The following is a 12,776-nucleotide window of genomic DNA, read 5'->3' on the forward strand; positions in this document are numbered from 1 at the left end:
CCCTATTCACAATTTGTACAGTGTCCCAACTTTTTTGGAATCGGGTTTGTATATGTGTATATATATATATGTATATACCGATCAGTCATAACATTATGACCACTCACAGGTGAAGTGAATAACACTGATTACCTCTTCATCACAGCACCTGTTAGTGGGTGGGATATATTAGGCAGCAAGTGAACATGTTGTTCTCAAAGTTGATGTGTTAGAGAAGCAGGAAAAATGGGCAAGCGTGAGGATTTGAGTGAGTTTGACAAGGGCCAAATTGTGATGGCTAGACGACTGGGTCAGAATGGGTCAAATCTTCAAAACTGCAGCTCTTGTGGGGTGCTCCCAGTCTGCAGTGGTCAGTATCTATCAAAAGTGGTCCAAGGAGGGAACAGTGGTGAACTGGCGACAGGGTCATGGGCAGCCAAGGCTTATTGATGCACGTGGGGACCGAAGGCTGGCCTGTGTGGTTTTTAAATTATCCAGTAGTTATTATCCATTAATGGCGCATGACTGGAAATGTCATGGAAATTCTTTGGTCAAAAAGTGTGGGAATTCCTATAGGTAAAAATATCATGAAGTAATCTGTAACTCCTATATTTTAAGCCTTCTATGTTATAAACACTGTAGATTATATGAGAACCAGAACAACATTTATGTTATTGTTCATTATGCATCTTGATTTCCACCTTAAAGTGATAGTTCACCCAAAAATGAAAATTAGCTCATGATTTACTCACCCTCAAACCATCCTAGGTGTATATGACTATCTTCTTTCAGACTAACACAGTCTGAGATGTATTTAAAAATATCCTTGCTCCTTCAAGCATTATAATGGTTGTGAAGGGGTGGCCACATTTTGAAGCCAAAAATAATGTATCCATCCATATAAATATAATCCAATAATATAGTTCCAGGGAGTTAATAAAGGCTTTCTGAAGCGAAGCAATGGGTTTTTGTAAAAATATTATTTAAAATTAAAATGATTTACTATATATTATACATATCGGTTTTGCTTCAAAAGGCCTTTATTTTAACCCCCTGGAGCCGTATGGATTATTTTTTATAATGGATGGATGAATTTTTTCTGGCCCGCCCTTCACTACCATTATAAAGCTTGGAGGAACAAGGATATTTTTGAATATATCTCAGATTTTCATTTTCATTCACTTTTGAATTGTTGACAAATAAATCATAAAGAGATTTCTCAGGCTTTGTTGTTTGTTTCTTTGTAGGTACATGACACAGGGTCTGGATGTCTCTGCTTTATTTATGGACATGGTGAAAGCCAGTGCCTACAGTCGATATTGTTCAGAAGAAGCTGGTATATCTGTACATGTGCACCTATGCCAGTGACAAGCCAGACCTGGCACTACTGGCTATCAACACCCTCCGTAAGGATTGCGCTGATCCCAATCCCATGGTGCGAGGGTTGGCCCTGAGGAACATGTGCAACTTCAGGTTTGTATGTCTGGCATCATTTCTTTTTGTCTGTCTAGATCCAGAATATCAAGCCATCGCTTAGTAACCCCCAACAACCACCCAGAACACCAGGACAACAGCCAAGCAATGATCCAGAGCACTGCAACAATTAGCTTTGCAAACCTAGCAACAATCCAGGACACCTTAGCAATCACTTAGCAACACCCTAACAAGCAATACCCTATCAACGATCCATGTCATCTTAGCAATCACTTAGCAACACCCTAGCAACCACCCAAACACTGAAACAACATGAGCAACATCCTAACAAGCAACACCCTAGCAACCATCCAGGACACTTTAGCAATCACTTAGCAACACCATAGCAACCACTCAAACACAACAACAACATATTAGCAACACCCTAGCAACCATCCAGGACACATTAGTAATCACTTAGCAACACCTTAGCAATCACCCAAACACAGCAACAACATCTTAGCAACACCCTAACAAGAAACATTCTAACAACCACACAAGACACCCTGTCAATCACTTAGCAACTCCCTAGCAACCACATAAAACACTGCAACAGCATTTTAGCAAACACCTTAGCAACCTCCCAGAATATTATGACATCCAAGAAATGCCCCAGCAATGACACAGAACACCACAACAGTCGGCCTTGCAACACCAACAAGCAGCGCCCTAGCAATCACCTTAGCACCCTCCCAGAACACCCCCCCCAAAAAAAAAAAAAATCTTATCAACACCCTAGTACCCACTCAAACACTTCAAAGGCATCTTAGCAACAACCTAACAAGCAACACCCTAGCAATCATCCAGGACAACTTAGCAATCATTTAGCAACACCCTAACAACCACCCAAACACTGCAACAACGTTATAGTAATACCCCAACAAGTAACACTCCAGGACACCTTAGCAATCACCCAAACGCCACAGCATCATCTTAGGAACGCCCTAACAAGCAACACCCTAGCAACCATCCAGGACACCTTAGTAATCCCTTAGCTACACCTTAGCAACCACCCAAACAACACAACAACATCTTAGCAACACCCTAACAAGTAACACCCTAGCAACCATCCAGGACACTTTAGCAATCACTTCGCAACACCCTAGCAACCATCCAAACACCACAGCAACAAATTTGAGCATGCCGCCATTCGTCTTTGCCTCATTACGTCACATCTGTTTACATGAAGAAGGAGTCCCAGCTAGTATGTGAGGTTGCTGCAGGTGATGGAACATTTATAGCCTTTTCTCACAGCAGCTGAAATAATTAAACTTATTTTGATGGTGGATTGTATGGTATGACAATTAACGTTAGAGACTGTACAGAAATTGAAATCTATAGGTAACACTAATACACACTAAATACACCTAGTCACACAATGCTGCTGTTGTTAACATTAACAATTTGAGAACAAAGTATAACAATAATACTAATTTGCATGGTTTGATGTGATACGAGCTAAGTGATCGTTAGATTTAATCACCATTGGTAGCACGATTTATGCTTTTTTTCTCAGGTGGTCAGAACAAAAGTGGCAGATTTGTAACTTGCTTGTTCAGATGACATTTTCTGGTGAAAATTATTATTCTGGTCATACTTCCAAGACTGTGGTGACTGACAGCCACACGTTCTCCTCAAAACATTAGATTCATCCGCGCTGAGGAGCCGTGCAAATGCACAACCCACGTAAAGATGATAATTCTGCAAATAACTTTAATTGCAGGTTTCAAACACAGATGGCGACAAAGAAGCTAAACTTCCAGACTGCAGCTTTAAATTGTATACAGAAAGCAATCAAAGAAGGCTCTTTACTTTTACTTTTACTTTTACTTTACTGACTCTTTACTTTTACTTTTACTTTACTGACTTTTTTATGTAAAAATCATATTAACATTATAAAATGATAAATAAAAAATTTCCAGTTCATGACCCCTTTAACAACAACCTAGTGACCATTCAGAACACCACAACAACAGCCTAGCAACACCCTAACAAGAAAGTCTTTGACACCCACCCATAACACTGGTATCATGCCTGTGAGTTTTGCATGAACTTTCATGAACTTTCATTTTGCATGAAAATGTAAATCACTTCACATTGTGCTGAGCAACATCCTGAAGCCATGTTAAGCCACAGTAATACACAGCCTAAAGTGGAGTATTTCCTGAATAAATCCTAAGATACTGTATCTTTACTTTACTTTAATTGATGTGTTTTTCAGAATGCCAGGAATGCCAGAGTACATAGAGCAGCCCATTGTTGCAGGTCTGCGAGACAAGGCCAGTTACGTGAGGAGAGTCGCTGTGCTTGGATGTGCCAAAATGCACAGTCTACAGCCCAACACGGACATAGGTAGAGCCAAGCACTCTGTTTATTTTAATTTTAAAAGTTGATAAGAAATATGCCAAACATAATGTGATAACTGTTGCTATCTCATTTTATTCTGGTTAATACATGTGCATAAAATGACATAAGCTGAATGATTTGGGTCACACTGCCCCCTTTAAAGGAATGTTTCAGGTTCAGCATCTGTGTTGACTAACAGTATGTCACACCTCCATAACTGAACAAAACATTTCTTCCAGGAAACCCCTGTTTGATTATCACCATGATAGTTCAGCTGAACAATACTGTGGTATTTCCTGTCTTTCCTAAATATTCAGTGTGTTTCTAGCCTTAATGTCTTTGAATAGCTTTTCTATAAGGGTCCAGTTTATGTTTTTGCATGATTAATGTACAGTAGAGCATCTGAATTAAGTCTCTTTGGATATAAATGTCTGCTAAATGAAGACATTTGTGTCTTTTAGATGGCAGTATAGTGAACGAGCTGTATGCTCTTCTGAGGGACCCGGATCCTGTGGTTGTGGTGAACTGTCTTCGTGCCTTGGAGGAAATTCTCAAAGATGAGGGTGGTGTGGTTATTAACAAACCCATTGCTCATCACCTTCTCAACAGGTGTGCCAATTTTGCCATTACTTTAAATGGATCGTTCATCCAAAGAATGTAATTTTGTCATGAAAACTCAGCCTCATGTTGTTTCATGTCAAAATTCTAGTTTCAAGTTCTTAGAAAGGTGCTCTTTGTGTTCATGCTGGTTTTGTATGGTTTTGAAAAATTATACCATTTTCAAGAAAAGTTTCAGTTTAATGTCTAAAAATCTCTCTAAAATTGACCATCAGGTAAAATGTAATAACATTTTCCTTACACCTTAAATACATTACAAACCCTATTCAGTGTTTTCAAAGGGTAAAATGTATTTTTTTTACAAGTATCATGAATTGCTAATTCATAAATATTATTACATTTTGCACAAGTGTTATTTTAGTAATATTTATGTACTATTATAGTATTTATACTTTCAGTTTACATTTTAACTTTATTTTGTTTTTATTAGTTTTATGCATTTGATTAGTTTTATTTTATATGGATCATATATATATATATATTTTTATTTGATTAATTTCAGTTTTAGTTTTTAGTAATTTTAGTACCTCACCTCAAACTTCAGTTGTTTTAATTTAAGCTTTTCATGTTACTAAGATAAATAATACTGTTCTTTTGAACTTTGTATTCATCAAAATAATCCTGATATGGTTTCCACAAAAATATTAAGCATCAATAAAATATGAAGTTTTTTTTCTTGTAATATAAAATATTTAGATTTTATTTTATTTCATTTTTTAAAAGTATTTTACAACAATACGAGAAGAAAAAAAGAAAAATACATGCTTCCATTTACTTAATGTAATCTGCAATGTGCAGGTTCAAAAATACAGAAATTAATACCTGAAATATAAAGTCATGCCTTAAATGAATTCTACTATATAACAAGTGTATCTAAATTCTACATATTTGGAAATTAATACATAATGTACTTCAATTTATTAAAATAAAGAAAATGTTATTGAAAATATTTAAATGATACATACATTTATTTTATTTCAGCTTTATTTCAATTACTGACAGTGGTTTTTAATAGTTTTTGACATTTTACAGCCTGAACTAAAGAGTCCTCTCTATGATATCACTTTCGATTTTGTTTTTTGTTTTCCTGCATTTTTGCAGGACAAAAGCTAACATCATCATGAATCATGTCATTGACCCATTTAGCTGATTTTCTAATGACTGACTTTGTGTTTTTATATTTTCTCCTTCAGGATGAAGGACCTGGACAGTTGGGCTCAGAGTGAAGTCCTCACCTTCCTGCTACGCTACCGCCCTCGTAGCGATGATGAGTTGTTCGACATCCTTAGTCTACTAGACTCCTTCCTACAAAGTGCTCATGCACATGTCGCAGTTGCTACGCTCCGCCTCTTCCTTCATTTAGCCGCCGCCCACCCTGCTGTGCAGGCCGATGCCCTCCTGCGCACAAGCGCCCCCCTGCTGGCTACGTGCGGTGCTGCATCACGCGAACTTCGTTTTGCTGGGCTGAGTCATGTTCAGCAGGTCATGCGGAGTCAGCCAGGCCTTTTCGGCACACATTACAAGCGTTTCTTTTGTGGTTACTCTGAACCGAGTTACATTAAGTTTCGCAAGATGGAGATCCTGGTGGAGCTGGTGAACGATGAAAACGTGGCTTTGGTTTTGGAGGAGCTGAGAAGTTACTGCACTGATGTGTCTCCTGAGCTCGCCCAGGCAGCCATTGCCGCTATAGGTAACATATCTCGCAAAATGCTGTCTGTCTCGCTTTTGTTTAAAGGTGCCCTAGAACTTTTTAAAAAAAGATGCAATATAAGTCTAAGGTGTCCCCTGAATGTGTCTGTGAAGTTTCAGCTCAAAATACCCCATAGATTTTTTTTAATTCATTTTTTTAACTGCCTATTTTGGGGCATCATTATAAATGAGCCGATTCAGTGCTACTGGCCCTTTAATTCTCCTGCTTGATGCCCACGGAGATCGCGCTTGCATTGAACTGTGCATAAACAAAGTTTACACAGCTAATATAACCCTCAAATGGATCTTTACAAGATGTTCATCATGCATGCGGCATGCATGCGTCGGATTATGTGAGTAAAGTATTTAATTGGATGTTAAAGTTTTATTCTGAGTGAATCTGAGGCTGGGCTCCGTGGCTAACGGCTAATGCTACACTGTTGGAGAGATTTATAAAGAATGAAGTTGTGTTTATGCATTATACAGACTGCAAGTGTTTAAAAATGAAAATAGCGACGGCTCTTGTCTCCGTGAATACAGTAAGAAACGATAATAACTTTAACCACATTTAACAGTACATTAGCAACATGCTAAGGAAACATTTAGAAAGACAATTTACAAATATCAGTAAAAATATCATGCTATCATGGATTATGTCAGTTATTATTGCTCCATCTGCCATTTTTTGCTGTTGTTCTTGTTTGTTTACCTAGTTTGATGCTTCATCTGTGCACAGATCCAGACACTGCCATTGTCTAATGCGTCGAATGGGCTGGCATATGCAAATATTGGGGGCGTACACCCTGACTGTTACGTAACAGTCGGTGTTATGTTAAGATTTGCCTGTTCTTCGGAGGTCGTTTAAACAAATGAGATTTATATAAGAAGGAGGAAACAATGGAGTTTGAGACTCACTGTATGTCTTTTCCATGTGCTGAACTCTTGTTATTTAACTATGCCGAGGTAAATTCAATTTTTGAATCTAGGGCACCTTTAAATTAGAGAAATGCCATTTCGTGATTAAATGTCAAATTGGCTGTTACAGGCACTTTGCACAATTAGGGTACTTTTTTAACAAATGATGAGGTTCTTACCTGAGAAAATGTTGTTCGCCCACTTCAGCAGATCAAACTAAATATTAAGTTGGCTGTTACCAGTGTTGGAGAAAGCTACTTATTTATGTTAAGGGATAGTTCAGCCAAAAATGAAAATTATCCCATGATTTACTCACCCTCAAACCATCCTAGGTGTATATGACTATCTTCTTTCATAAGAACACAATTTGAGATATATTTAAAAATATCCTTAGTCCTCCAAAGTTTATTATGCCTCTCCGAGCTGATGAGCGATGGGAAAAGGGAGATGAATGAGTTCGGAAAAAGGATTCGAACTCAGGTCAATCGCCACCCACCTTACTCTCCACACCACTGATCCTGTTATCAAATGAGTTCTTTTGTAATTTTGTCTGGCTCAATCAGACAGTGGTGGGCAGAGTTAATGTAAATTGCCTCTGCCAACAAAGTGGGCTATTTGCACTCTCTTTTTTTTTTTCTTTTTTTTAAACAATACCAGACAATGAAGTAAGGAAAACTTCAGTGATGAACTAATTTACAACCTAGGAGATTAACTACGGAACTAAGGAAAACAGGAACAAATAAACTAAACAGAAACAGAGCATACATGTGACGCATTTCTCTTGTCCTGTAATATAAATCATTGTTGAATTATTTATCATTGCAACTTTTTGCTTAAATTACTATTACTGTTACTTCTAAATGTATTATTATTAAGTAAACATGTTGCTCTTTTCAAGGTCGTATTGCACGAACATACAGTGAGAAGTGTCTGGATATCCTGACCGGACTGCTCGCATTGAAACAAGATCACATCACGTCAGGTATGAGAGAAAGCTGAGCCACAACTATCAGTGTTTATGTGATTTTATATCTTGTAGTTAATAAGTAAAGGATGGTCTACTTGTGTTTTTTTCTTCCTTTTTTTCCTGTTTGATTAACACTGTTTGCTTTCCACTAACCTTTTAGCAGGTGCTTTCTCCAGCCTGGATTAAAGATTTGTTTGCTAACAGACATTATCAGTTTACAGAGTCAAACGTTCTCCTATTGTACCTCTTATCTGTTTGCTTTCTGCTTCCCCATGTGTCTCTGTTTAGCCGTGATTCAGACGTTCAGGGATTTGGTGTGGTTCTGTCCTCAGAGTACTGCCGCTGTTTGTCAGACTGTTGAGGCCTGTGTTGACAGTCCTCAAGATAGTGAGGTGAGATCATTCACCTGCTTTCTATTTTGACCAGATACAACAAGCTGAGCACATTTTGCTGCTTTTCTTTCATAGTCCCATCCAACTCATACATAGGCAAGGCAAGTTTATATAGCACATTTCATACACAATGGTAATTCAGAGTGCTTTACATAAATATAAATAAAATAAGAAATAATAATGGAATGAAAAGGAAAGGAAAAATGGAATGCATAGGAAATAAAAGTAACGATAAAGTGGAGAATACCCCTATCTGAAGAGTTAGAGAGTTTCACTCAGAATATTTGTTCTATGTATTTTTTTAATTTGTCTTTTCCCCATATTTGCTGTCTTTCTCTGTGGTTTTCTCTCAGTGCCTAAATAATCTGTTTAAAGTCTGTTAATCTGTATAAAGTCTGTATGGTGCCCTGGTGGCCTGTATACAGTAGCCAGCAAAAATGTCAACTTGCATAACGTTACATAAAGCACCATCACTTTCGAAGGAATTATATTTGAAAGACATTTGAGTAATACTGAAGATATTACTATAAATTACAGCAACAACTCCCCCTTTGCCTTTCTGACGAGGACTGTGTCGATGATCGTAACCTTGAGGGCTAGACTCACTTAAAGTAATGTAATCGTCTGGTTTTAGCCAGGTTTCTGTCAAACACAGCAAACCTAGATTATTGTCTGTGATAATATCATTTACTATAAGTGCTTTTGAAGAAAGGGATCTAATATTCAGCAACCCAAGCTTTATCATTTGTTTATCAGTATTATCTCTGTTTTTTTATTTGTTGAACATTAATTAAATTTTTACCCTTAAATGGGTTTGGAAGTTTTTTGTATTTACTAATTCGGGGTACAGACACAGTCTCTATGTGATAATATCTAGGTGAAAGAGTTTCAATGTGTTGGGAACTATCCGACTTCTGTGACGTTAGACAGTCGGTTTAGCCAGTATGTCTGCTTCCTGACCTGGGCCCCAGTTTGTCATGTTTCAGCTCTAAGACTATGTGTCATATTACTAGAGAGAAGAACAGCACCATCCCAGGAGGGATGGATACCATCTGTTTTCAACAGGTCAGGTCTGCCCCAAAAACTTTTCCAATTGTCTATGAAACTTATATTATTCTGCGGACACCACTTAGACAGTCAGCCACTGAGTGATGATAATCTGCTAACTATCTCATCACTCTGACGAACAGGAAGGGGACCAGAGCAAATTACTGTTTCTGACATTGTACTTGCGAGTTCACACACCTCTTTAATGTTGATTTTAGTGATCTCCGGGTGGCGAAGATAATCATTTGTGCCGACGTGAATAATAATCTTAGAGAATTTACGATTAGCATTAGCCAGCACTTTTAAATTTGCTTTGATATCAGGTGCTCTGGCTCCCGGCAAACATGTGACTATGGTGGCTGGTGTCTCTATTTCCAAGTTCTGTGTAATAGAATCGGCAATAACTAGGGCACTTTCAACAGGATTCTCAGTGGGTGTATCACTGAGTGGTGAGAACCTGTTTGATGTTATAATAGGAATGGAAGAGAGGTGTTTTTCGCGATTAGGCCGCCTTACAGTCACCCAATTGCCCTGCTGCACGGGCTCTACAGCTGGAACCGAACAATGTACAGAGTTCACTAAGCTAGTCGCATCCAAAACAGTATCTAAGGCCCTTGCATTCTTGCTATCCTCAATTAAAGTTTGGATGCGTGTCTCTAATTCTGACATTTCTGTCAGCCTGACTATCTCCCTGCATTTATCACGTGTAAATCTCACCGCTGACAGAGAGAGCTATACTATGCATGTGACAGGCAGTGCAAGTAACAACAAAAGGAGAGGATGACATGACTCACCATGTTTGTAGAGTGATCCGACTTACCACAGTTGTTTGATGGACTCAAGTCATAGAAAAAGGACGCGTGCGAGAGAAAAGGACAGTACGTGGCCCGGATGACAAGCTGACAAGCTAACAAGCTAGCGAAATGCTAACATGCTGTGATTGCGATTTGGTTTAAAAGATTAAACGCTAGCGATGTCAGATTAATGTGATAGGCAATATCAGATATTATGGTGATGATAAAATAGACAAGTAATGATAATAAATAGATTCAAAACAAAGCTCCAATGCTTTCAATGCTAGCAGGCTAATGTTAGCATTAGCGTTCACCAACTGCACCTTTTTTTTATTACTTATTCTTTATTAGCTTTTTGTTGTTATTGAACATACAAGAACACAAAGGAAAAAAAGGAAGGTTGCCAAAAGGTTGAGAACATTACATCTCATATACATTTCAAGGAGAAGAAAAACAATAAAAAAAAAAAAACACCATCAGAAAATTGTCATAAAATACATATAACCCTTCTAGTCATCTCACCAAGACATTATGTCTAAAAACATTTATATGCACTTTACATATACAGTCGTCTAAAACACAGATGGACATGTTAACCATTTCCTCCATTTTCTCTCAAAGATTTGCATTTGCAGCCAAAGTACATGAGTGATTTTTTTCCATTTCTCTAACCACATTTGAAGTCACTCTTCTCTCGTAGGTGGGTCTACTTTATACCATTTCCGGTTTATTGCCTTTTTACTTGTTGCCAATAAAATCTTAAACAAATATTTGTCATCTTGTCCTACCTCATCTGGAATATTTCCCAGATATAAAATAGAGAATGATTTGGGTATATGTATAGTAAAAACAGTATTGATAGTGGAGCATACTGCTTCCCAGAAACCATTCACCATTGGACATTGCCAAAAAATATGTGTATGATGGGCCTTTTTATGCCCCACAGCTCCTCCAACATGGATGAGAGTTTCTTGTTTGCATTTCCTTAAGTCTTGGTGTGATAAAAAATCGAGTCAAATTTTTCCAACAAAACTCACGCCAAATTCTTGAGCTTGTTGAGGTATGTGGAATGGTACATATTTTATTCCATTCATCAGGTAGTAAGGAAATACCTGCCTCTTTTTCCCATTTTAGTCTTATATATTCTATTGAATGATTCCTTGAGTTACTTATTGCTTTGTATAATTTGGATATAGTCTTGTACCTTTCTTATATGCCTGTATGATAATTTACACTATCTGATTAATCTCAGCATTGTCCTTTATTTCCTTCAAATAATACTGACGGACTTGTAAATATCTAAATAGGTCTTGATTTACAAGGCCAAACTTGTCTTTTAAAGTTTGAAAACTTTCCATATTACCATTGTTTATAATTTTACAGAGTGCAGAAACTCCTAAATAGGTCCAATGCGTGAAACTATGATACATTGTCCCTGGTTTAAAATCTGGATTATATGCCACCCAATTCAAAATCTGGATTTTTTTCTCCAAATGAAGTTCTTTTACCATAGTAAACCACATTTTTAAAGTAAATTGTGTTATTGGGTTAATATATTGGATTTGGTTTTGAAAATTAGATTTTTTACCTATTCGAGCTTGAACTGGTATCCCTTGAAACTTATTTTCTATTTCTTTCCACTTCGTCTCCACCCCTAAATCACACCAGCAAACCAATGGTCTCAGCTGGGCTGCAAAATAATAGTCTTTCAAATTGGGAAGTGACATGCCACCCTTGCTTTTATCCAGTTGCAATGTTTTATATCTAATTCTTGGTTTGCTTCCATTCCAAATGAATCTCGAGATTTGTTTATCCCATTCTTGAAACTGCTTAGGCGGTATTTCCACAGGGAGAGATTGGAAGAGATATAGCAGTCTCGGGAGTACATTCATTTTTATACTTTCAATTTTTGAACTGAAATCTAGGTGTGGTAGAGAAGACCAGCGCTTAAGATCTTCTTTAATTCTTTTATCAATTATATTATAGTTCTTTTTATATAACTTTGTCAAGCCTTGAGTTAACCATACACCCAGATACTTTATTGTTTTTTTGATTCCAATTAATATTTAATCTTTGTCTAAGTTTTTTTGTTGGATTGAAATCAAATGACATTTGAGTTTTCTTTATGTTTAGTTTATACCCCGAAAACCGTCCATACTCTTCAAGAGAATCAAATAACTTAAGAAGTGATACGTCTGGATTAGAAAGATAAATTAAGACATCATCAGCATATAACGCTATTTTATGTTCTATTTTATTAACAGTAATCCCTCCAATAGTATTACTTTCTCTTATTGCCTGGGCCAGAGGCTCAATATAAATTGCGAATAATAAGGGAGAAAGAGGGCATCCCTGTCGTGTTCCCCTTTCCAAATTTATCCTTTTAGTAAGGCCCCCATTTATTTTAATCCTAGCTTCGGGTCTAAAATACAGGGATTGGAAGCTTCTAACTGAATTTTCTGAGAAACCAAACCTCAATAGAACCTGAAATAAATATAGCCAATTCACACAATCAAATGCCTTTTCCGCATCAAGGCTAACTAAAATTGCTTTAGT

The 12,776-nt window shown here is 37.2% G+C and overlaps 1 protein-coding gene across 1 annotated transcript in view; it reads left to right on the plus strand.

The window, feature by feature from the left end:
- Window positions 1-12,776, plus strand: part of ap4b1 (adaptor related protein complex 4 subunit beta 1) — a 38,380-nt gene that overhangs the window by 10,007 nt on the left and 15,597 nt on the right. The window contains 7 exon segments of the mRNA XM_048178001.1: window positions 1,227-1,287; window positions 1,289-1,452; window positions 3,674-3,804; window positions 4,260-4,407; window positions 5,610-6,106; window positions 7,919-8,002; window positions 8,276-8,379. Coding sequence (XP_048033958.1) covers window positions 1,227-1,287; window positions 1,289-1,452; window positions 3,674-3,804; window positions 4,260-4,407; window positions 5,610-6,106; window positions 7,919-8,002; window positions 8,276-8,379 — 1,189 coding nt within the window.

The sequence above is a fragment of the Megalobrama amblycephala genome, linkage group LG24 (genome assembly GCF_018812025.1).
Source record: "Megalobrama amblycephala isolate DHTTF-2021 linkage group LG24, ASM1881202v1, whole genome shotgun sequence".
NCBI classification, from domain to species: Eukaryota; Metazoa; Chordata; class Actinopteri; order Cypriniformes; family Xenocyprididae; genus Megalobrama; species Megalobrama amblycephala.